Below are 26,630 nucleotides of genomic sequence, written 5' to 3'. Positions count from 1 at the left end.
GTCAATGGCAGGTGGGAGGAAGTAATTTAAATGAATCCGTCTGAATCGGGAAGTGAAGCGCTGCTCTGCGTTAAAGAAAGGCCTCCGTTTCTCCCTGGCAGTTTTCCAATTGATCATATACAATGCACACTTTCTCTAATTTTTCAAGTCAAACCTGTTTAAACTAGTTGGCTCCAGTCACCTCTTTATTCTTCCGTTTGGCAGCTGTTTACATTTGTTCTCTTAGACTTTACCTACACCAATGACAGCACAGTGCAAACACACTGCTGGTCGGAGGGTAAACTTCAGCGCGGCGGCTTCTTTTGACTGGGGTTATTTGGAGGAGTGTTTGGAGTTTCATGGTTGTCAAGTTTTCTTCTTGGTTGGTTAGGAAGCTTAGGTAATATGTCTGGCATTATACAGTAGCATTCATGAGCTTCTTTAACAGCCATCTTCAATTTCACTTGGCCTTCCATTTCAAGCAGTTCCCACTTCTATCACATAATCATGGCTCTTTTTTGTTTAATCAAAACTGTACGTGAAAAAGACGACATATCCGTTTACAGCACTCCTGGTAGAGAGGACTCTGGACATTGCAACCATATGGCACAACATGTTGTACAGTCAGATAATTTACAGCAGATTGTAACTGGTTTATTTACACGGCAGAGTTTACTTTCTAGAGTGCTGTGCTTCTCATGTCTCATCTTTTAGTGCAATCCCTGCAATATTGAACATTCCCAGATGCAAGGGATAATTAGACCAAGGTAGTTGCACTGCATCATAAAACGATGTTGCCTACGGTGAATTCGCTCCCTCTCTCACAAAGGTGAATCTCTCTTCTCTTTCCCCTCACAGGATAATTGAACATGCATCTCTCATTTTTTCTTCTCTGTGCACAAAGGGAAATATCTCTCTCTCTCTCTCTCTCTCTCTGTAAGTAAAGTTAAACCTCTCCTCTCTTTGTTTCGTGCTCACTGAGCTTTGGATTTCTTTGGCTTATTCTTGTTTTTACCATTGCAAAATCTTTCAAATCAAAACATCTGCCTTTTTCATTTGTTGATTGTTTGTTTATTTGTGTGTGTGTATCCTCTCTGAACGCTCCCAGTCTAGCCATTCCCCGCAGTTCACAGTTCGCATGAGAATTCTTCTTCGTGTCACATTGGAGGCGTGATCTCTCTCTCTCTCACAGACCTGGGTGAACGGGTACGGTTCAAAGCAGACCGGCATTTACAAGGTGCCCTTTCCCACTTTCCTGCGTCCTTTGGCACAACACAATGTAAAGGAGTGCTGGTGGTGGTAAGGAAAAAAAAAAACACACAGCGCTATGTAAACAAACGAATCTGTTCACAATAAAAATGACCCTGCCACAGCTTCAAAATGAAAATTTAGATCGCACAGCAAACCCAGTTCAGGAGCCATAAGTTTCTGTGTGTAGTTAAAAATAATAATACAAAGGGAGACGAGTGCAGCTTCTAATCTCATATTGGTGTTGGAACATTTATCAAAACCAGTCAGAGGCAATGGCTGCCGTATGGGTTTTTTGATCAGCCTTGTGGAAGGGCCTAGGGAACACAAACAAGTGTCTCAAGTCGGATGAAACAGAGCCGTTTGCAAAGACCAAAGATGGCAATGCGGCTCCAGACACAGCTTAGCTATTTATTTATTTTATTCCGATGGTGCAATCACTCACGCTCTTATTCTAAATAATTACTTCAATTAATAACGCATCATACAAGTCATTACCGACAAGCACTTATCACTCAAGAGCTTTTCCTGTGAGTGACTTTGATAGATTGAGTGTGCGGGGTGAAAACAGGAACATAACTCAAATCAACATGCTAAATACCCCGACCGTACAATCTGCCAAAGTTAAACACTTTACTTTGAAGAGGATTGATTCTGTGGTTCGACATCATGAAATATTCACCGCTAATATTTCGCTTAGAGCGTCAACAACATTTGTTGCTATTGCCTGGCCTTTTGGGTTAACAGCGCCAGCCTTCTAATGATTTCAAAAACAGTCGGGGAGAGGACCAAATCTCTCTTGGAAAGTCCAACACATTTTTTGGGGGAGAAAGAGAGGCGTGGGGTGGGGGAGGGGGCATGAAATTAGTCTCGTCTGACACCTAAGCAAGTGTACAGATCGTCAAGCTGAGTGACAGCGGCGACGTCGGGTTTCGGAAAAAACGTGAGGGGGGAGAGGTGTGAGCTCTGGCTCGGGGGACTTACCCGGAGGAAACAAACTCCTCAAAAGCAAACCATCTGGGGCGGCTCAACAACTTTAGGCAAATTGCTTCACTCTCTCCCGCCCCGCCACCCCCCCCCCCCTTCTGCCCCAAACCCCCTCTTCCCAGGGGCGTCTGAATTTGAGGAGATATGTGTGCATTCGTAAACATCTCCGGTGTAAAATTAATTCACGGTTCACACAGCTAAGAAGAAAAAAAGGGGTGTGTGGGGGGGGGGTGAGAAGAAAAAAAAACTCTGAATGATGAAATCCCTTTAATGCTTTCAAACACACAACCATCTTGGGGCTCTTTTGAAGATAATGCCCAACTGAAGACGATGGGGATGGGAAAAGAACGAGAGAGCGTGTGAGAGAGAGAGAGAGAGAGAGAGAGAGAGAGAGAGAGAGAGAGAGAGAGAGAGAGAGTGGCAGCAGCGGAGGAGAGGAGGAGAAGAGGAGAGGAGAGGAGATAGGGGTAGGGGGAGAAAAACTTGAATGGCTCGATTAAGGAGCAGCGCCATGGAAATCCCCTCTCAGATCTGTCCCCTCTTTCATCCACGGGATTGAAGACAGTAAACAGGATTTAATCCCCCCCGCCCCCTGTTCCCTGCGCGGTTCCACCTGGATCCCGCGCTAATAAGAGAAATAAAGCAATTAGTCACCACTCTCCAAAACCCCCCCACCCCACCCCTCCTCCATCAGCACATCCCACCCCACCTCTGTCAGCACCTTCTTAACAAGCGACGAGAGGAGGAGAGGAGGGGGGGATGAGAGAAGGAGATGCAGATAGGTGCCATTTCTTGAAGGGAGAGGGCAGGTGACTAGGGGCAGGAGAGGCGGCATATTGATGAACTGCGGGAGACGAGAGTGTGGATTACTGGAGTGCATAAAGGACAGAGAGAGAGAGAGAGGGAGGGAGAGAAAGACAGAGAGCAAGGGACAGGGAGAGGCAGAGAGAGAATGAGGGAGAGAGGAAGTTTTGGAGGAAAAAGAAAAGAATAGGTAGAGAAAGAGAGGGTTGAGAAGAAAAGAAAGAAAGGAAGTAAGAAAGAGTGTTGGCAGAGGAAAGCAAGAGAGAGAGTGTGTGTACGTGTGTGTAAGAGGGAGAGCTGTAATGAACTTATGTGCTGCTTTTAATGCTGCAGCTTTAAATCAAATGCTATGGTGGGAATACAGCAAGGGAGCAGTGGATCTCCAGCCAACATCCGAGCCTCAGTTTTCATCACCGCTGCAGTAGTATTCTCACACACACACACACAGAGAGAGAGAGAGAGACAGAGAGAGAGAGAGAGAGAGAGAGAGAGAGAGAGAGAGAGAGAGAGAGAGAGAGAGAGAGAGAGAGAGAGAGATCCATACACAAGCCCCAGGCTCTTCGGGAAGCGCTCTCTCCTTCTTATTTGCTTGTGTGCTTGAGCAATGAGCCTTAAAATCACAAACAAGAGTCCACGCGCAGGGCAGAGGGGAAGCGAGCGCAGGCCAGGCGAAGTGCGATTCCGCTAATTAGCAGCAATTAGCCACATAAGCTGGCCCCTGCACACAATCCATTTCCTCAATCACTTAGACACTTAGGAGAGGAGCCGGTCCCAGACCTCGGGGCAGGAAGGAGTCAATTCACGCACATGAACACACACACACACACACACGGTCCCTCTCACTCTCTGGCATACTCACTCTCTCTTTCTCTCTCTTTCACAGACACACACACACACAAAAGGCAGTACCTGCATAGTCAAACTCTTAGGATGATTTATTAGTGCCAAGACAGTTTACCGTCCATGAACACACACACACACTGTGTGTCTGTCTGTCTTTACCAACCACACACACACACACACACACACACACACACACACACACACACACACACACACACACACACACACACAGTCTACCAACCCCATGTTTACTAACACTGGGCCAGTCCTACTACAAATCTTTCAAGCAGCAAAGATCTCCAGCTGAATCCCAGAACTTCACGCTCGGCCTATCTGGCAGACCGAGGCCAACTTGATAACCTCCGACCTCTCCTGTTGTGTGTGTTTTTGTGTGTGACCAGACAGAGTGGAAAAGTAAAGCTTAGCACAAAGGGTCAACCATTCGGAATGGACACGAGGAGGACGGAGGAGGGAGAACGGAGGAGCGCAGAGTGAGAAGAACGAGGTGAGAATAACCGGGAACGAAAAGTCAAAAAGGAAATGAGCAAATGAGAAAGTCAAAGAGGAGAAAAAGAGAGGAGAGAGAAAGAGGAGAGAAAGAGAGAAAGAAAGAGAGGAGAGAGAAAGAGGAGAGAAAGAGGAAAGAAAGAGAGGAGAGAAAGATGAAGGAAGCTGTCTCTTTCCCATAAGTGTGGGCAGCATGCCGTCCCGTCATCCGTCTTGAGACGTGGACACTGAGTCCCCGCAGGTCGGCGTGACCTCAGTCACCTCTGATCGAGGGCAAGATAAAAAAAAAAGCCTCCGCCGCAGCCACATCGTGCAATTGCCGTGGCCCTGCCCTCTCTAATGACACTGGCCGTCTCCGAGCGGCTCATTACGTGAGGTTACTGCACACAAGTGCCGAGGAGCTGGACGAAAACCAGGCCAGTGCTGCGGGCGGCCTCAAAGGAAAAGCCTGCCTCCTCGAAGAGAGAGAGAGAGAGAGAGAGAGCGAGAGGAAGAGAAAGAGAGAGAGAGGGAGATGGAGGGATTGAGGAAAAAGAGAACAAAATGAAAAAGAAATAGTAACCCTGACAGTTTTAGTCTTAAATTGCGAGAGATGTGGGGAGTGGGGAGGGAAGTTTTGATTGAGACAATGTTACTTAGTGCGCTTCAAAGTTTTCTTGACACTGGGCTCGTTTATTTTGACGCCCCGGCTCCCATGCCAGGCCAACAGAACCGAATGGCTGTGTGTACCCCTTGCTCTGTGTGCTTCTTAAAATCTCCAATCATGAGTGGGGAAAAAAAAACAAAAATCCTTCACCTGTCAGGGTGCTACACATCCAAACCTCATTTATACAGCGAAAACCGGAGCTCATGACACCAGCCGCGCGCAGGGGCTGCAAGACTGGGATAACTATCTTTGCGCGAGAAAGTTGGGAAGAGAAGAGAGAGAGTGGGAGACAGGAAACCAAAGGAACCATGGAGAGAATCAAACGACTCGACAGAATTGCGAACCCGAGGTAGAGCGAGGTTGGGAAACGGAGCCGTATTGTGTTTACGCCGTTGCTAAATAAAGCGACGAAACACAAGCCGCGCCGCACCGCGGCGCAGAGCAGGAGCAGCGGCAGACGAGGCGAGCGGAGTACCTCCAGGCTGCATCGGCTGCTCCCCCCTCCTGCATACGGCCTTCTGGGCTTAAGAGCTCATGTCAGACACTGGGCTCGACAAATGGATTCTCGCAATTGAACCAAATGCATTAACTTCCCGAACGGAAAATACCGAGAGAGAAGAGAAAAGAGAAAAAGGTGGGGTGTGTGGGGGTTGTGGATGGCGAGGGGAGGAAAAAGCGACAGCTTAAAAGCCATCTGCTGATGTGGGGGTGGGACAGGGTTGCATGGGGGTGACGGAGGTTTTTTTCCCCCTCTCCTTTTCCTTTTTTGCGTCCGTTCGACGTTTAAATATTGTGACGGTAATTCTGGGTTGCTCCAGTGTCAGGAGTCTGACGTGGCAGCGGCCATTTGTGGACAGAGGCGCTTTTAAAAAGCCATCAACGGGCTAGCCGCAGACAAGCTCAATTTGAGTGGGGTCGTAATTGGGTTTAATATTTTTAATAACAGTCTTCACACACGGCTCTTTTATATGGCGGTGGTGGCGGTGGTAAGGGAGGTGGAGATGTGTTGGAGAGACAAAAAAGTGAACTGTTCATTAGCATAGGCGAGGGTCACGAGACAGAGTCATTGTCATGCCAATCACCCCAGAGTTGTGACCCGAGTGACCTAAGGGAGAGCTGAATGTCAGGATGATTGCAGCATGGGCCCAGATAACGACACACCCCCTCTCTCTCTCCATCACACACACACACACGCACACACACACACACACACACACACTTTTCTCTAACATTTTTTCTCCTCTCCCTCCATCCATCCCCTTCCCCACCTAAATACCTTATTTCCCCGACACCGTAATTCCATCTGATAGAACACCGTGATAAGTCATCTTCCTCCAGTGTGTGCTGGCATTTGGAGAGATCTCAGGAGAGATAGCCCCACCATGTCCATCTCTCACTTTCTCCCCATGTGCGGGATGGTGCGACGACGCTAGCCTGGAGCTAACCACTATCTATGCTCTGGTTATCTTCTGACCCAAACACCCTCTCTTCTCACACACTAACAGACACACACACACACACACACACACACACCAAATATGGCGGAAAAAATATGGCACAGGCTTTGTTTTGCTGCTGACCCTCCTCATCCAGTGGCAATGACCTCATGTCACAGCGGATCAGTGTTAACCACAAGCTGCAGCGAGGGTGTTCAGTGGCCAAGCAAGGAGGTGGTGGTGATGTAGTCAGAGCTTGCACTATGAGCTAATTACAAAAACACCACAAGGCTTCGCAGCTCGCAACAGCCGTCCGCACAAGACAAACATCAAACAAGATGTTCCTCATATCTTTTTTTGGGCTTCTGCCTCTTAAATTCTTTTCATGTAATTTCTTGACTGCTACAATAGCCTTCTTCTAGATCCAAGATGGCCGCCAATAGCCAATAACAAACAACTAGAATCAACTGGGGGATGTGATAATTGGGGGTGGAGGGCAACTGTCAGCCAAATGATTTCCGGTTCGGAGGTCTGGGGTGGAGCACAATGAGCAAGCACAAAATGATGCACTTGGCCTGCAACCGTCCCCTTTCAAAGTAAACCTTTTGTACAATTCACACAATTGACAAAGGGCCACTCAACAAAATAGCACATAAGAAACAGCCATACACAACAATGTGGTACAGTGGGTCAATTTTTATGGTGGCTGACTAGACAGGCCAGCGGTACAATAGACTTTTTTTTTTCTTGAGCTGATGTGCCATTCATAGAGCGCTGTCTCACACGCGTTCCACACAATTGATAAAGGGCATTTAGCACTGAAGTGAGAGAAGCAGCCGGTCTTGTGTCGAAATGAGTGGGACTGCGGGTCAGTTTTTAATGGCCATTGAATAATAAAAAAAGGCCACAGACATAGACATGGACACGGATGGTGGAGCAGTACTGGAGGCCCTTTTCACAGAGACACGCTCTCCCCCAGCTCATTTCCACTAAGTGACAGCAGAGAGTGGCAAAGTGTTGTGTGCCTCTCTCTGTGTGTGTGTGTGTGTGTGTGTGTGTGTGTGTGTGTGTGTGTGTGTGTGTGGGGGGGGGGGGGGGGGTGCTGAATTACTGTGCTTTATCAGGAGACCCCCCCCCCCCCAAAGACAGAGGGGAGCGAGACAATTAGCTCTCTGCTCCGTCCTCCGGCTCGTTGGCGCCGACAGTAGGCCGTGATGGCCGAGGAGCTGCTGATGCGGAGAGACAGGCGATGAGTGGTGCGGGGGGGGGGGGGGGGTGGGGGGGGGGGGAAGGGTGGTTGTGGGGCGAGAGCTGGGAGGTCAGTAATTCGCTCAGTAATCAAATGGTAGACACCAGTGATGGCCGGTGGCCGGTGGTGGTGGTGACAGTTTATGGAGGGAGAGATTTTTCCCCCTGACAACAAATTAGAGCCCAATTTGAATGTTGGCCAAAGTGCAAAGTCTAAAGTGTAACTACAGCTGATGCAATAACTACACAAAATGTATAAATCTATTTGCTAATTTAATACCATGAGCACAAACAGTGGCGGCTCAGCTCAAAGCTCTCACACCCCACATGATGGTTTTGGACACACTTTGGACATTGACTGACTTTACACATTGCCCTTTAAAATCGAGCCCACTGTGTCTGTGAGTAGATACTAAACCACTGAAGTTAGTACAGTGGAAACAGACAAAACATATTGGACAGGGAGAGGGAGTTGTTTGTTCATTTTTGTAGACAGTGGACAGAGAAGTTTGCTCTTTTTCTGTGGTTTTGGTTTTTTTGTGTACCTCACTGTTATTGTCTTAAAAAGCAGAAATGAGCTACAGGCTTTAGAAATACCTCAAAGAAGTGCTGGGGACTCACCTGAAAAATGTCACAAAGAACTGCACCAGGTCCATGATGCTGTTGTGCTGAGAGAAGGCGATCTGTGGGAAAGAGAGAGAGAGAGAGAGAGAGAGAGAGAGAGAGAGAGAGAAAGAAAGAGATAGAGAGATAGAGAGAGAGAGGGGGGAGAGAGGCAGATGGTGAGTCAGGGCAGATGTGAGTCTTCAGCACAAAACCCAGCCGTGTAAAGGACACCTTTCATGTTTGGCATGGTTCTCCGCCAAATGTTCCGCGGGTCACAGGTCAAGTCCAGCCCTGGGGCCACCGCAGACGCTGGCCCCACGCCCAATTGCCACAACTGTAAATGTACCCCCGTCACCGAATCAGGGGTCCGGAGGAGAGCGGAACAATAAGCCTTGGAAGCGTGTGGCAGCCGTGTTTCTGCGGCCCACCAGGGTTGTGTTAAGAGAGGCTGGGTTGACACTGGAGAAGAAAATACACCGCATTCTGGTGGTTTCAATGGCAGGGTAAGTAACCAGAATTTGTCCACATGCAACCGGAGGGAAGCTTTAAAAGGTGATTGATGGCCCAGATCGTATGTCTGGCCAATGTGAGAAACAGAAGAGAGTGAAAGAGCAGTCGAGTGAAAAGGAGGGCGAGATAGCGGCAGACTAAGAGGGGCGACAGAGAACAAAGTGAGAGGGTGGGTGTGTGAGAGAGAGAGAGAGAGAGAGAGAGAGAGAGAGAGAGGGGGAGAGAGAGGGGGAGAGAGAGGGGGAGAGAGAGGGAGACAGAGAGAGAGGGGAGAGAGAGGGGGGGGGGAGAGAGGGAGAAATTGAAAAGAAACTTTTCTTATTTCCCACATCTCTGTTTTAACCCTTAGGTTATACCTTGGCATAATTGTGCTGTGTATTTGTGTGTTTATGGATGTCTGTGTGTGTGTGTATGTGCTCATGTGGCCTCCATCTGCAGCCAGGCACAGGAGCAGCAGCTGAGGTAGGATTATCTGGGAACACGAGCTGATGATAAGCCTGATGATGAGTTAACCTTCGGGAAATGACTGCTATGACACAAACCTATTCCCAGCATCTGCAACACATCCAGAGCTGGAAGCCCTGATTACATCGACGGAGCCCAACAAATGTGAGGCCGCAAATGAGCCTTAACGAAATATCAGCCACTCACATTATCAACCCTTTAGTTTAGCATCGTAGAAGTGAGTCACAGCACCTTGCCGTGACTACGAGTCCTGTAAAGTACGTCTAGAACGCCCCTTGGACTGATCCTGCTCGTTAGTCGCCAATTTGCACGTCCCGGTCGTTAACATCAAATTCGGGCTCACACTTTCACTTTCTGTTTGATTTCGAATGGCAAACGGGGCGACTGGCTGAGCGCTAGCTTGCCTGTGAAAAAGCTCTTCTTCTCTCTTTATGCTTCCGCTGCATTTTCCTGGCCCTCTCGGCCGTGTTTTACAGAAAGAGAAAGTTACCGGGGAGGCACCGCGGAAGGAGGGAGAAAAAATATATATCAGCACAAATAAATGGGATAATGCCTCAAATGTGAGGGGCTGGAAGTCACCCTGAAAGAGACGAATGAATAATGCAGGGGTGTGGTGTGTGTGTGCGTGTGTGTGTGTGAACGGCCGGCCCTAAAGGGGGGTGGGGGGGGTGTCTTTCTTTTCAATAGGCATTCGGCACAAGATTGGGCACAGGGAAAGTGTGGGCACCCAGGAGAGTGGCGTTAACACCGTATTACGGCCGGGAGAGGGAATGGGGGTTGGGGGTTCGGTGGGGATGTAAGGTGTATAACGCTCCATTCTGGACAGAGATTGAAAAGGGCAGTTAGGCAGCTAGGGTGGTCTCAATAGACCCCCTGTCAGATGTGATTTGGGCAGGGCTAAGATGGATAGACGAGGAGGGGGCTAGTGATGATGGTATGTGTATGAGTGTGTGTGTGTGTGTATATGAGAGAATGTGTGTGTGTGTGTGTATGTGAGGGGGGGTGGGTAGAAATTAGAGGGAGGTGGCTGGGAGTCGTAAGTTATGAGTTTGGGCTGGTGCTAATTCGTCCCCGACTGGAAAGGTCAGTGGTCAGCGTCTCTGGTGAGCACGGGGCGGGTGTGTGTGGAGGGGACTTGGGGTGGGAGGTCAGTGTTGTGTGCCAGAAAGGGTAAGAAGCCACCATGTCTGAGTGTGTGTGTGTGTGACCGTGTCTGCGTGTGTGCGTGTGTGTGTGTGTGTGTCCGTGTGTGTGTGTGTGCGTGCTCTGACAGACCTCCCTGATGTATCGTACTAGCATACTGCAGCCCTGTAACTGTTCAGTTTCTCCGAGGCACAGCTGTCTCTGTGGTTTAGCAGCACAACCCTCGTGTGAGATCTTGAAGTGTGCATCTGTCACCTGTCCATCTCCCCTCTCACACACAGAAGCACCTGGACTTTTCAAACAACGCTACATCAAAGACTCCAGCCTGGGTGCTGATGCCGCTCTTGTCAAACAATGGGTAGATCAAAGACAAGCACTGATTGGCTGAATTAAATAAAAATGCCTCACACCATACACAAAAATGTTCAATTATTTCTTTCCCCTCTCCAGACAAAGATATTATGTGAATAATACTCTTTATCAGCTTAACAGTCTGGGACATTTTGTATTGAGGTGATGGCAAATTAAGTTTGCACGTTCAGGCACAAGGCTGCCTTTACAGCCATGCGATTTTTACTTTTAAAGACAAATCCTTTATTTGCTTTCCATCTGATGACTGACAGGCCAGCTGTGGTGAACGCATACTGTTCTTTATGTAATTAGCGATTCCTTCTCAAATCCTGACAAGCTGTCCATGACAAGCCACCTTGTACTAACTGCAAATGTGTGTGTTACGTGTGTGTACAATAAGCAACTAAACTATACAAAAACGTTCTGTGTTCTTTGATGGGTGATTGTCAGCAGCTGGCCAAGACGTTAAACGTGAGCACACACACACACACACACACACGCGCGCGCACGCGCGCGCGCGCACACACACACACACACAGTGCTGTCAGTGCTTATCAATGCAAGGTCTTCGCTCCTGGCCCATGCCCACTAACAAGCATTAGAAGCTCTGTCAGCTGTCTTGGCAAAAGGAGGGGAAAAACACACTAATGAGCTTTTGAGAGGTAAAGACAGATAGGGAAAGGGAGAGGGAGAATTCAGTGAGTGGACAAACAGTGGGAGAGAGAGAGAGAGAGAGAGAGAGAGAGAGAGAGAGAGAGAGAGAGAGAGAGAGTTGATTCAGAAGGAGAAGAAAGGTACACAGATGAAGAGTGAAGGAGAACAAACAAGAGTGGCAAGACGGAGAAGGAAAGGGAGGAGTGGACAGGAGAGAGAGAAAGAGAGAGAAAATGAGAGAGAGAGAGAGAGAGAAAGAGAGAGAGACAGAGAGAGAGGCAGGAGTGGCAGTGTCTGTGCTCCATTCATTAGTGGCTCTGGGAGTCGACCTGGGGCTAAAACTGCATTAAAAAGAGCTGGATCATCTGTTTCTGTCACTGCTTCTCAATCTTCTGCCCTTTCTGTCCCCTCTGCACCCAACACACACACACACACTCTCTCTCTATATATAAAGAACCCTCTACGGTCACGACACACGCACTTAACTGATGTCATGCATGTTAAAACCCACTGTATATCCAAGGACACAAAACGCCTTTAGGGGCATGGAGAAAGGGTCTGTTTTTCATGGGAATCATTAAATAAACCAAAAAAAACAGAGAGAGAGAGAGAGAGAGAGAGAGAGAGAGAGAGAGAGAGAGACGTTGGTGCAGTAATTGATGAGTCACTGGTTTTGTCAAGGGCTCTTTCATGTCGAAACGGACCCTTTGATTGGAAGGGGAGAGCCGAGGGATGTGTGTTTGCCAACATGAGGACGGGGCGTGTGCGTATGTGTGTGGTGGGAAGAACAGACAGTCGATGGAAGGGTTTTGTCTGGATCGGTTTGCGTGGGACCGCAGAAATGTGCTGCCTGCTCCAAAAGACACAGTGCAGACCGGCTGACAGACTGCAAGAGTGTTGGAGTTTTGTGGAGCCATGTAGACAATTCAAGGCAAACAGAATGTGGACAGCTTCTTTTTTAACCCCAACTCGTCTGTCTGTCTGTCTGTCTGTCTGTCTGTCTGTCTGTCTGTCTGTCTGTCTGTCTGTCTGTCTGTCTGTCTGTCTGTCTGTCTGTCTGTCTGTCTGTCTGTCTGTCTGTCTGTCTGTCTGTCTGTCTGTCTGTCTGTCTGTCTGTCTGTCTGTCTGTCTGTCTGTCTGTCTGTCTGTCTACTAGCAGACTTGGGGGTAGGCAACGGTGTTGAAGTGCCCTCAGAAGTGTTCTATTGGCTGTCCTTTACATGAGAAAAATGTTCAGGTGCCCTATAGAGTGCCACTTCAAACAATACATTTTGAAACAAGTAAAATTCAAGAACATGCCTTAATGAGCCTTCTAGTGCTTTTTAATGTTGTTAATGATGTTGTTAATAATTCTACTGTTGAAAATGTGATGCACTGCCCTATAAGGTGGCCCTTAAACTGGTCTATACTTGGCATTCCCTATGTGTGCCCTCCCATTGGAAAAGAGAAGATGAAGAAGAAGAAATCAAATTCTAAAATCCCCCCCCCCCCCCGGATTTAAATTACTCTGTAGCTTTTTGTGTGGGGTTGGGGCCCCATGTCATGAGCTAGGTGCCCTTTTTGTGTTTCCGCCCCTGCCCTTCAAACAGTCTGAGTCAGCCACTGTGTCTGACTATCCTCCCTCTCTAAAGGGGAAATTAACACAGGCCTTTTAAGCTCGAACTCTTCATGTTCTTTCATGGCACACACCCCTATGTTGCACGGAGACTTCCTCCTCCACTCCACATCAATATGGGATTCTGGGATTCGGGCCCGTCAACTACAAAGCTAAAGAAACCAGAGCACCCCCTCCATCGTTACCACGTCCTACAGAGGGCTTAGGGGAGCCCTCAATGAGGCTATCTGCCACAACGTGGGCTGCAATGCATTGTGTTCCTCAGGACGCATGTTCTCATTTCGTCCTCCATTAGCCGTGTCGAACAAAAGCCATTTTTACCCCTCTTTGGCCAATGCCTCCTGTTGGACGAGTGCCTGGGAACTTTTTGTCTAGTCCTTGTCCTGCCCTTGGAAGCACCTTCACATATACAGTACACACTGGTGCACCCCTTTATAAACGCCTTTGCCTCTGCATGCATTTGGAATTGTGCTTCACCTCTACATTAAGCGGGCCTTGCTCCGCTAAACATCGGCTGACACGTGCTCCGTTTCGAAACGGTTTGATTCATACAGCATGCCTTGCACCGATGCTGGACGCTGCATGTACCTGGGGTTTGTAGGACTAATAAACGGCCCGGCACGAAAGGCTGCGGAGCTGATTTACGGAGGCGATACACAAATAAAGCAAAGCGGTGGGCTAAGCCCCGCGTCCTCCTCTGTGGGTGACCCTTTTATCATCTGTTAGCCCCTGCTAATGAGGTAGCGCCGCAGCAGGGCTTTGATCAGATTGCGCTTCCCATGCGAAAGAAGAGGAGAGGGGAGGAGAGGAGAGGGGAGGAGAGGAGAGGGGAGGAGAGAAGAGGGGAGGGGAGGTGTTGGTGGTGGTGAGGAGGGGTCAGTCCACTGCCGCTGTATCCCATTTCAGATATTTTGCTCAGGAGCCTGATGATCAGATATTAGGGAAAAAAAGATGGCCGCTAGTGGTTGTAATCTCAGGCATAAACATACACACAACCCAACACAGACATAAACATGCACGCTCACTCACACACCCACGCGCATACATACACACACGCACACGCACACATGCTCGTCTCATCTCCTCTAGGCCACCTCTAACTAATGCTGATCTGACAGCCTGATCCTCATCCGCGGAGAGAAGGGCTTGGATGACAATCGTGTTATGAGCCCGTTGATGTAATGAGCTAAAGGAGACTCGGCTTTTGGGCTTGGGGAGTGGGAAATCTAATAGAAAACTATTAGCCCAAAAGCCATACAACAGGAGGGGGGTTGGGGGTGGACAACAGGGATGGTAAGCATACAGAAATCAACCTTATCCCTTTATCACATTCACTATGGAAAGAGAGAGAGGGGGGGGGGGGGTGTAAAAGACCCAAACGGAAAAAATTGAAACTCAATAGGTGTAGATAGACAGTTTATAGCTGACGACTCCCCGGAATCAATGCTCTGCAGCTGGGGTCCGGCAGATTCGCTCTGATAACTCGCCTTACGAGAATGACCGCATGGGCTCGTCCGGCGAGGAGACGAGAGGAGAGCTGAACCATGCTGATATGGATTTGTTGTCCATCTCTCTCTCTCTCCCTCCCTCCCCCCGCCCCCCTCTCGGGTGTTTTTGCACACAGCTGAGACGCACTGAGACCACATGACGGATGGAAGCAGAGAGGAGAGCAGAGAGGAGGAGAGGAGAGAAGAGGGGAGGAGAGGAGAGGAGAGAGAAGGAGAGCAGAGAGGAGGATAGGAGAGGAGGGGAGGAGAGAAGAGGGGAGGAGAGTAGAGAGGAGGAGAGCAGAGAGGAGGGGAGGAGAGGAGAGAGGAGGAGAGGAGAGAAGAGGGGAGGAGAGGAGAGAGAGAAGGAGAGCAGAGAGGAGGATAGGAGAGGGGAGGAGAGGGGTGCCTAAAGGAGGGATGGTTCTCTGTGAGGCAATTCACCTCATGCTCCATTTGTTTCATGCTAGCTAACAGGCTGAACATCAGGCCCATTGTTTAACACAGGGGGGTATCCATATCTATTTTCCATAAGCAGCCACACACAGGCAGAAGTAAGAGAGGGGAGACAGAGAGAACGAGTGAGAGAGAGGGAGAGAGAGCAAAAGATGGATTATGGATCAATGTGTATAAACCTATATACTGTATATGTTACAGTAAATATTTAAAAATCATGTGCATTCTCATCCAAACAACATTCCCTAGGGAATGTACCAGTGTTACCGTTCACTAGCGTGCTATCTTTAACACTAAGGTCACCAATGTATCAAATGATTGTCATAACAACAAACAAGAAAATAAGTGGTCAACACCCCGCCTCTAATGATTTCCTCTCCATGTTTAACCCCAGTCGCTATAGGCAAGAGGCACCCTGAACTTAACTGCAGACAATGTACAGTATACACTATGAATTCCTTTCTTTTCTTTTTCTGTGTCTAGGAGAGAGGTGTCAGAACACCAGAGTCTACAGCGAGAACATCTGCATGTGCCACTTATGAAAGTGAACATCCTTAGCAGCATATGCCACATATGAAAGTGACATAGTTAACACTTTGAGTGCCAAAAAACACAATATTGCGTTTTTAGCTTTTTTTCTTAATTATGACAATAGACACTCTAACACACCTTATGTGCGATTTTAGGGACTCCATAATGAATAGAACTGAAATAGATGACGGTCGAAAAGTCATGAAAACGCACAATATGGACATTTTATCTGGACATTTATCATAACTCGGCTTTCTATGGTTGCCGCTTTGGGTCGAATCAGTGACGCATGCACGTCAGGTCAATATCAGGCCATTTATTTTTGTGGGTTTATCACTACAGTAGGTGGCAGTCTCGCCAGGCCACTTCCTGGAAACATTACAGGCAACACTTCTCAGGTGCTGAAGGGAAAATAAAAAAGTTGAAGAAAAAGATATTGCAGCAGGTGCGTTTTCGCCAGACAACACTGGATGAGTCCACCTTCAACCAACCACCTTTCGACTAAGACAAGATGACTCTGACCACGACAATCAGGGGAGACCAGGATTCCCACACAATCAGGGGAGACCACACGCCAGGTCAAAAACATTAGAAAGAGTGACTGAGCACCGTGCTGAGGAGGGAGTTCCATCTCCACCACGGGGAAGGCTAAGCGGAGTGGGTGATGGGCCGAGTTGCGCTTCCAAGAGGGCGATAGCGACACAGACGTTACAGATCAAGAGGAGGACGAATTATGGAGCCCGACAGCAGTACAAATGGTATTTTATTGTTTTGTTGCACCCCCCCCCCCCCTCACACACACACACCAGTGGTTTTGTGGACAGAAAAACTATATTTATCTTACACAAGTCCTTTGACCCAGAAATGTAAGTGTCAGAAGAGTGACAGGCTCACACAGCGCATATTCATTAAAGACACTGTATCTCCATTTCTAGAAAAAAAAACAGGGATTTTGATGAAAACTAGCCACTGTTTAGCTTGGGATTTCTCAGGAACAGAGGCATGTAGAAATAAACGGTTTGTACCCACTGAGAGCTTAAAGTCTCACTTTTCAAGCGAGCCATAGTATGTGTCCATAGCTATAAAACAGAATATGCTGTGGCTCTACAAAAATCGTCAACAATGATCTACTGTAGATTGCTGGCACTCTGGGCCAAAGCTTCCGAAAACAGTGCGGCATTCAAAGTGTTAATTACGAGATCTCATGCTGATCTCTATGGGCCCTATCTGCATATGAGATAGGGCGAGGCAGCATTACCTAGAGCCCAACAAGTTGCCGTTTTTTAAAGTTTCAGTGAGGTTGCGGTGTGGCTGACCCAAAATGGTGTCTCTGCTCTGTGGCGATGTGGCAGTGTTAAGGCGTAATGAACGGAGGTGCGAGTTCACAGTGCCAACTCTGATCTGCTTCTGTTCCGCCACGACCAGGCTGACCACCACCCCACTCACCTCTCCAACACACACACACCCACCCACACCCACCCACACACACACACACACACACACACACACACACACCACCTCTGCCTCTCACGTGGCCCCCAGTGGCCCTAAACAGCCTTTCAGAGGCCCTGGGGTCCTCTCCACCCCCACCCACCCCCCTCCCAACCCCCCTCCATACCCCCCAACCTCCCATGCTGACGTCATCACAGCCCTGGGCAGCAGACTCATCCTGGAATGTGCAGGTCAGCTGAGGGGGGTGGGGGAGAACCGTGAATGTAGCTCAAGTGTCGTCACAACCCCTCCGGGGCAAAATATCGGACATTGTTGCCTTTAAAAGCCAAAGCCAAACTCTGTTTACCACTACTCTGTGGTTTATCCGGATATGATCTATACAATGTATAGGATTGTTAGCCATAATGTACTCTTCCTAATGGTTAACAGAGGGTGAGAGGTGCGTGACATTTATAGTTATATAATGCGGGAGGAGGGCCAATACATAGGAGCACAATATATAAGAAGATGGAGGTATAATGAACTGTTTAGTCTCTGAAGACAATGGCGGAGTGCTACGGAACTATGTGACTATGAAGTCACATGTCGGAGCAGCGACTGCCTCCCTGAAGGATTCATCCATCACTAGCTGCATCTTGCGACTCTCGACTCGAGCGCAACTGTGCCAATTTGTCTAAATGTAATCACAGAGCACTCTAGCATAGAAGCCCACCCCGGCCATTTAATACATGTATAAAACATAAATTTAAGTCCATGTTGTTTTTACGAGCCTATTAGTCGCTGTGCATCACTTTAAAACAGACTTTTCTGACTGTTTTTATGGCGGCGTTCTGAAGCAGCTGGCAGCGAGCTGCACTGTCGACTTCAGCAGCTTCCGCTTTATGGATCATAAGGCAAACCCATGAATATATTTTTGTTTAAGTGTCACAGTAGTTTCTATGTATATTAAAGGTAATGTTTAATCGAATTGACTACTCCACTGAGTAGCCATGAATCTCTCTGGTTTGTTTTAAGAAATTTCATAAAACTAATGCATCTGAGTGTGATTCGGAGAAATGAAGTTTGAAATGCGGAAAAAGTTAAATGCATGTGATTGAAGAATCGTTTCCAAGAGGTCCATGTCACATTTATTATGCATATTCCCAAATGGATGTTGCTAAGAATTTCAGATAACTGTACTGGAAATGTATGTTTTAGCAGGACTTGATGCAATAATATATACACACAGTATATATATCACAGTAAGTAAGTAAAATCCAAACCCTGGCGTCACTTGGGTGGGACAGTAAATGGAACAGTGAGTGACAACCATCAATTATATAAATTTGAATGGGTGTAGGCCATTGGGATCCTTCTCAGACAAAGGGGCGCCAAATCTGAATTACCACAGATGCCGAATTTATGAAAAGAGCATTTACATCAAGAGTCCTGTTCATCTACAACAACCGGTAGTGCACATTTTAGAAATTTAACGTTCAGATTCAACACAGATGAATTCAGATTGCATTGCATGGACTTGCTTGGTTTGTGCAACTGGAATTGGAGAAACAAGCATTGATGATGTCCATTTTTTTCCCTACAGTGTACAATTTCTGGTATTAGCTCAACACATATTAACAAATATGGCATAACAGTGGCCATATAGCCATTGGGCTAGAAAACTAAAAATGTTGTGATGTGGACTCTTACCTGGATTTTGATTGGCCAGGAGAAGTTGCTGACGTAGACGTAAAAAGTGATATTGGGGTTACTCCGGAAGCTGAACTTCTCCGAAGAGAAGCTATCACGGTACTCTTTGATGTTTGTCTTGGACACGATGGGGACCTCCTCGCCTGAGATGGTTCCGGCTGCAGGTGGAAAAGTGTTTTAATTCAGTGAAGTGGTCCCACAGGAAGACTAACTGGATGTGTCAAATGAGAAGCTATGTTTAAAACAAACCATCTGGGGTTGCAGGAGAAGACAATGAAGTTCGTCTCCAAGGAGGAAATGTACGAATGCGAAGGTACACACACTAATAGGAAAACACTAAATTACCTCACCAAATTGTTCCAACTAAAACTGTTGATATGCATCAGGAAATTAATGGCAAAACGTAGGCTCTTAACACAAGCAATTCAAGTAATCAACATAAAAACTTCTTGTTCGTTTGCCACAGCGAACACAAGTCTTTCTAACGGGTAATCAAGTTTAGATGCAAGGCAAATAAAGCCCTCTAAACAGCCCATTTTGGAAAATCAAGTCTTGGGAGCACTTCAAGAAAGCAGTTCAACAAAAAAGAACTTTGTTGCTTTGTCAAGGCCCTTTAAAAAAGGCAAAGAGAAGAGACATGAGAAGAGGGCGGGGGGTGCATGTGATTTGAATTCTTCCTCCCGCACACTAGAGTCTTGCGCATCGCCATTCTGAGCCAGTGCCATGAAACAAAAGGGGGCTGTGAAATGACAAGGCGAGCGCGCCGCTACGTGTGCGCCTTTATCTTAATTGAAATCGTTGCGACGGCCAAGACACCTCAGCCCCAGAATTCCGAGACGGGGCCCAGACAATCGCCAAGTGTGCCCTCTCTATGAGGGTGAGGGTGAGTGTGTGTGTGTGTGTGTGTGTGTGTATGTGTCTCTGTGTGTGTGTGTGTGTGTGTGTGTGTGTGTGTGTGTGTGTGTGTGTGTGTGTGTGTGTGTGTGTGTGTGTGTGTGTGTAACAGTGGAAGGTGGAGGGGGATGCACACAGCCAAATATTAATAGAGCTACTTGGGGGAAATGGCAGTGGTGTAGAGGGAAGGAGGGAGGGAGTTTAACCCCTTCAACGGAAACACAGGAGAAAAATGTCAAAGTCACTCATGAGGCCTGGAAAGGGACCTTTTTCTTTTTTGTTCTTCCACCTTCGCTCCTCGGATGAACAGAAACGAAAGAGAGATAAATAATGGACTGGGACCAGGGAGGAAGTGTCCTTGGGGCAAGACGCGTGAGGATGCACACTCCACTGGCATAACAAGGCAGACGAGAATGCAAACAGGACAAGCCCATTTCCTTTCACCCGTGCAGCTACAACCATGCAGCATATAAAGCACCTTGGGCTACAAAGGTATGATGTGACAACAATTACTCTTTATTACTGTTAATAAAACACGGAGTATATATCAATAAATCATTTACCACGACACCACACACACACACACACACACACACACACACACACACACCCACACACAGACAAAGAACAAACACACACACACTCTCACCCTCTCACCCACAGCACAGAACAACACAGTACAGCACAGCCAAACATATCAAGGCAGTTACACCTGGAGAAAAACACATTACCTGTTGATCCAACAGACCAGGTGATGTTGAGGTTGAAATTATTGGAGGCATTGATGGACATGTCCAAGTTCTTGTTCGTCTAGAAAAGTGACAGAGAAACAAATGACATATGACAAGAGACAAGGGAGTGGTTCAGTCTTTTTGCTATTATTCTCTTCCAAGAATGAAGATAATCTGATTTATGCCATTTGATGTTGGTCATGGCCATAAGAATTATGGCATATCCAATTACTGTTCTGACCACAATGTTGGGTCTACAAACTGGTCCACACCGGTGCATTACAATGGCCTGAAACGTTTATGCCCTGGAAGTTTGACCAACCTGCTCCGGCTGGGCCATGAAGTTGATAGCGGTGTAGTAGTGGTCATCCTCCTGGAGCAAGCTAAACGTGAACTGGTAGTCGATCAGTAGGTTGTCTGGAATAGCAAAATAAAAATAAATAAATCTGTGAAATGGTGGTCAAATTTAGCCATCAGACATTTGACAGGTGTGCTCTCAAAGGGCCATTTTACATCCAATCTATCTCTTTAGATGTGTGGAAAACGATGCCATTCGTCCTGTTGATTATTTATCTGGAAGACATTTGTACCTTTTCACATGTCAGTATGTGTGCTCCACAGGAATTCATGCAATGACTTGCTCTTGCTATGATTATGCTTAACCATGTGCAGGAACCATGTTCAAAAAAATGAATGTCTCGCGTCCTGTGGTCCGTTGTTATACAAGTATTCTTAAGACTCGCAATCAAGTACATTCAAACATCCTAGCAGCACTCTCCTTAAATTGCCGCTGTGCAAGGTAAGTTTTCTCATGTCACTGTTTTGCCGCTATTTCTGGACGTAAGAGACAAAAGCACTACTAGGGCTCTGAGGTGAATCACACACCAGGACCCCCCCCCCCCACCACCACCACCACACACATCCTGCCTTCCACTCAAATGCGTCACATCTACTTGATAATTGGCACCCTCTCTGCTTTACTCATGCAGATTCGGCTCTTAGCAGAACGGAAAAGGGATTGTTGGAGTGAAGTGCAAAAGTGACCGCAGTTCCCCCTTCCCATGTTCCATGTACTGGTCACTAAGAGGAAAAATATCACACTACCAGCTACCACTATTGACATCGCACAACGCTAGACCCAGGAAGCCACACAGAGTACTTGAAATTGGCTGCTGTTCCACAGGCTCTGAGGAGGAGGTACTTCAGCCCCAGACATATTGACTCAAGGTACTGAAGGGCTCAACGTTTTGGCTGAAAAAAGAAACCCACCGACTATTTGATGTTCGTTGCTTAAATTATCCACACTTACGACGACGTCATTAAACTTAAAGCGGTCCTAATGCGTCCCCAGCATAGAGGGTTTAACTTGGGGTCAAGAAGGCCGAGCCCTTTTCGTGACCGTCTTTGAATTTAGCTTCATAATTTTCGACACTTCGAGTCAGAAACCAAACAATACGGTGACGACCCCGGTGAGGACACGAGATGTTGATGGTCAGTGTTGTCCTTGATGTGACCGATTTAGTGGGCTGACTCTGGTGCTGGAGGAGGGCTGGGTGTTTTGGGTGGGGGGGGGGAGGAGGGAAAGTGACTGCATGGCCTCCGCATCAGACTTTTTCCCACCACTTTTCACTTCCCTCCTCGTCTTAAGAGTCACATAAAATCACAGGCGGGTGGTCAACGTTCTTCTACTTCAGCCGCCCTGGGACAGAAATAACCCACAGAAGGATGACTGCACCAACAAATCTGGATTTGGGAGTTTGGAGGTCTGTGTTTATGCACATGGTTGTAGATTCCAACATGGTGGACAGGCTCTGAAACCTCCCAAATCGTCATGTGACAGCAGGCTATCATGACGTATCTCCTCATTCTCAATATGTGTGTGTGTGTGTGTGTGTTTTAGCCTGTCTGCATGTGAGAGAGAGACCGCTATGGAGAGTGTTTTTTTTGGGGGGAGAGGAACATTTTGTGACCACATTACAGGGGTTCTGCAAATTGTTGATTATGTATAATTATATCTCGTACAGAGACAAGCATAGCTGCTATGAGTTCACAGAAACAAATTAGCCTCTCAGTAGAAACATGCAAGTGAACTAAACTAATGAGCGTTTCCAACCAAATGTTATAATATGATTTGGGTTTGTAAATGTCAACGACTGAATTCTGACAAATGTTAACACGTAATCGTGACAACGTGTGCGTAATAACACAGTACTCTGCCGCCTGTTAAATCAAAAATATACTCCACACCAGCAGGTGTGCTAAAGGCCCATGACAAGAGCCAGCTGCATTATATCATTGCAAATCTATAAGAACCAACCATTTAGTTAACATAATCATGGTCATTCCAAGTAATAGTGTCGTGGAATGAACCTTTCAGAGGCCTTTAGATACTTTGAATACTTCAGATCCATTCCCTTCCATTATGGAGCATGCTTGACTTGGTAAGTTCCTCTAGAACGCTTGAATGCACTCAAAGACATACTCCGTTTATGGCGCACAGTTGATTGGCTCAGCAGGAAGTCTATGTCATGGAATTCTGAGAAGTCGTTAGAGTAGTGGGTTTAACATCATCATCAAGCTACTTCGGGATGCATCTCAAGAGTTGCGCCGCTGATTTAATGTCATGCTAATTGAGTTCTACATACAGACTAATATTTGCTGTTTGGAAAAAGCAGATCTTGCATGCAAATGCCATGACTGTTCTTCAAAGGCTATGAATAGACACCGCAGACCCTGCTGAGAACTAGAGCACCGAGCCGGCGTGTGTGTGTGTGACTGCGGGCACCGCTCAAACTGGGCTCCCAGGCAGGGGGTGAGGGGGCACTGCGTTTGTGTGTTTGTGTTTGTGTGTGTGTGTGTGTGTGTGTGTGTGTGTGAGTGTGTAGTAGCACTTGAAGTGGGAGTTCGCTTAATCACCGGCAGAGAAACAGACAGTGTCTTCAAAGTGAAGATGTTCAGATCACTTTTGACATGTTCACACACTCCCCCAAGGTGTTGCACTCCAACACTTGAGACAGAAGGGTGAGAGGTGTGCAGTGATGAATGCATACTGAGTGAGTGTGTTAAATGATCTGTGTGTTTGTAAGAGGGCTGGGCATATGCAAATGAGGGAGAGGTGGGGTGGCCAAAACGGGATGCACCCTTCTCAAGATTGGTGTGTGAGTGTGTGCGCGAGAGAGTGTGTGTGTGTGTTTGTCTAATTATCCCAATCATTCACTCCCACCCCACACACACACAGAGCTGATGCTTTCACAGTTCATCCATTCCAGCCTTAGGGCTCATACACACACACACACACACACACACTTCAGTGCCTATAGCAGGCTCTCCGGCTACTGCTGCTGGAGGCACAAATAGCCTGTGTGCACACCAGTCCATGGCCTAATCAGACTAATTGGGCCAGCATTTGAATATATAAAAAGCTAACAACCAGCAAGGCACACCTAGAGCAGGCATTCAGGCAGCGGAGGAAATGAAGATGACTGCTTTAGTTATTGATAAGCCCGTTTTTAATGCGCTCTGATGAGGACTGGAGGATGGCGCTTGGGCTTGATTAAGGCGCTAAGCGGGATGTGTGTGTGTGTGTGTGTGTGTGTGTGTGTGGGGGGGGTCCCATGCAGTCCAGTTTGACGGCGTAAAAAGTGTGTACCAGATAGCTCATCATCATGGTGACTGATGGCTCTGATTGGTGTGTGTCTCATAGCTACGGGGGCTGACTACACCATACTGCCACCCAGTGACTGTCTCTGATGCACACAAACACTCTCTTTCTCTCTCTCTCTCTCTCTCTCTCTCTCTCACACACACACACACCCTTTATTTTTATCACTCTACTGTCTCAATCTCTGGGATTGACGTCCATGAACCCTGCTGTGACCTCTGCCAGAAATGTGAGTGGAGCACATGTGAGGAGTACATTGCTAAGTCTACAGTATATTAACTCTTTCACAGTGTTGTCTGCATTCAAGATTTGAATTATGGCATTTATGGTACATATTCTATACATACAATATTCTCTATTTTATACTTACTATAAGATGCAATTGCCATTTCTGTGGTATAGCTACAAATGTAATAGTGTGCATTCTTACAAATGCTGAAACTTTGAGTGATTATTATGGCTGTTGTGACATGAAATTGATGTGTGGAGATCTGTAAAGCATGTGGATTCTGTTGGCTTGTCGCACCTGAGGTGGCCATACTGTGTGTGTTTGTTTGTGTGTGTGTGTGTGTGTGTGTGTGTGTGTGTGTGTGTGTGTGTGTGTGGCTGTCTGTGGCAGGGCGCCTTTAGGAAGGAACACTCACAGTAACAGGTTCCCCTCAGGGGGTTGCCAAGGTAACGGTTCTCTGAGTCACATCTGCAGGAAAGAGAGAAGAATAAAAGAAAGAGAGGGATTTAAGAGAGCAACATCACAATCAAAGACCAACAAAGGTGTACAACAGCCCCTTTCTCTCTTGCTCAGCACGAGCAAAATGCCTTCAACTACGCTGTTGTTTTGCATTTGCCAGCACTGACAGCCTTTGATTTTTGCATAGTAAATATTTCCCTGAAATGCCTGTCAGGAATGCCGTTCCAGGAGGTGAGGAATGAAAGGTGAAGAAAAAAACACACACAAAAAAAAACAAAGTCATTTGATGTGTTTCCTTGAATCTCCAAAGCAGGCTTGGGTGGGGAGGGGGGAGAAGAGAGAAATATCACTCCATATCTCGCCAGAGCATCGCATCTGCCAAAAGCGCCATCAAAAAGGGCGCTGACACCAGTCTGCAAGACAACCAAAACATTCGCCCGTCATGAAAATGGTAAACAAGCCGCTGGCATGGCCTGGCACACCTTTCGTTTGATTGCGACCTCTCCCTCAAAGAACGGGACGGAATAAAAAAAATAAAAAAAAACTCTGACACGCGGCTGCAGTAGCCGACGCCGCCGGTGGCATACTGATAAGCCTGCGAGCCGAGCTTTTAATTTCCCTTTCATAAAAGAACCTTCTGGAAGGGGGGGGGGGGCTGGGTGATGTGGCCTGCCGGACAGACCTTCAATTAAGACTGGAGCCATCAGGGGTTACGATTTTCAACACTGAAAGAGAACTGAATGGGGGGTTTGGGGTGGGGGGTTGAGGGTGGATGAGGTAAAAAAAAAATACAAAATATGGCAGTAGCCAAATCACGTCGAGGGTAATGGAGTTTGATCCTTTCACATCTCGTTACACATAGTTATCAGGCATCCTGTGGGGACATGCTTTATGCTGGATATTTATTTTCCCCTTTTTAAAATGAATTATCTTTTTGAATAGCACCCGTGTGTGTGTGTGTGTGTGTCTGTGCGTGTGGGTGTGTGTGTATATGAATCAGAGAGCAGAGAACAGAGGTCACACACATACACACAGGCATTATGTAATCTTCCGGTATTGTTGAAGGAGTCTTCATTTCCAGAGCCTCATTAAACCTACTGCCAGATAGAGCAGGCGTGCATACACGCGCGCACGCGCACACACACACACACACACACACACACACACACACACACACACACACACACACACACACACACACACACACACACACACACACACACACACACACACACACACACACACACACACACAACTATCTCTCCTATTACTAATAAGCTGCTCTTTTTGAAGCACTACTCTTCAGTTCTGGTATCGAGTGCCCAATTAACACAAAGTTTTTAATAAGCAATCCTGCCAGGCACTTGGGCAAATGCCTCCACGCTACTAAACCGTTGCCCCATATATATATATATATATTTATATTTATCCACTCTTTTTTTCCCAAAACTTTCTTTTTTAAACATGTTGTTTTTCTGCCCTTTAAAACCTGCACATGGACTTTATAACGCTGAAGTGCACTGTAGCCGCAATCATTAGTCACCATTTGCACTCGGATTTAAAGGACCACGTTTAATAACGGCTGATGGAGAGGGGGCTGCTGTGCCAAGCCAGTGCTACCCAGTTCAGGGCCAGTGCTCTGGGCAAGGGGAAGGAGGAGAGGGGGGGAGGGATGGAGGGAGGAGAGGGGAGGGATGGGGGAGGGAGGAATGGCTGGCTGGCTGGCTGGCTGAGGTAATGGCTGGGCTCTGGAGAGCAGGCTGGGAGAGAGGGGGAAGAGGGGGGATGCGGATGCATGTTGCCAGTGAGGAGCTGGGTGAGGATGCTGGGAGAAAGAGAGAGAGAGAGAAAGGGAGGAAGAGAAAGAGAGAAAGGGAGGGGGGGGGGTCACTGGGGGAAATCATCTAAGCACGGAGATGTTTGAGAGTGAACTCCAGATCGGTAGCCAAGGCGCAGGGCTGTGTAGATGTATGCCTTTGGCCAGATGGCCTAAGACCTC

The 26,630-nt window shown here is 47.4% G+C and overlaps 1 protein-coding gene across 4 annotated transcripts in view; it reads right to left on the bottom strand.

Annotated features, from left to right (window-relative positions):
• atrnl1b (attractin-like 1b) overlaps positions 1-26,630 on the bottom strand; it is a 139,220-nt gene that overhangs the window by 49,764 nt on the left and 62,826 nt on the right. For all 4 annotated transcript variants that reach the window (XM_076298265.1, XM_076298267.1, XM_076298266.1 and 1 more), the window contains exons 21-25: positions 24,588-24,640; positions 20,605-20,699; positions 20,283-20,361; positions 18,658-18,815; positions 8,320-8,381 (exon numbers count right to left, since the gene is read on the bottom strand). In XM_076298265.1, the coding sequence (XP_076154380.1) occupies positions 8,320-8,381; positions 18,658-18,815; positions 20,283-20,361; positions 20,605-20,699; positions 24,588-24,640 (447 nt within the window). The remainder of the gene's footprint in view (positions 1-8,319; positions 8,382-18,657; positions 18,816-20,282; positions 20,362-20,604; positions 20,700-24,587; positions 24,641-26,630) is intronic.

The sequence above is a fragment of the Alosa pseudoharengus genome, unplaced genomic scaffold, assembly GCF_046254945.1.
Source record: "Alosa pseudoharengus isolate Yale_2024_CS ecotype anadromous, Long Island Sound unplaced genomic scaffold, YU_APseudo_1.1 YU_APseudo_1.1_scf_21, whole genome shotgun sequence".
Lineage (NCBI taxonomy): Eukaryota > Metazoa > Chordata > Actinopteri > Clupeiformes > Clupeidae > Alosa > Alosa pseudoharengus.
The sequence above is the reverse complement of the archived record's forward strand: the minus strand, read 5'-3'. Positions and strand labels throughout refer to the sequence as shown.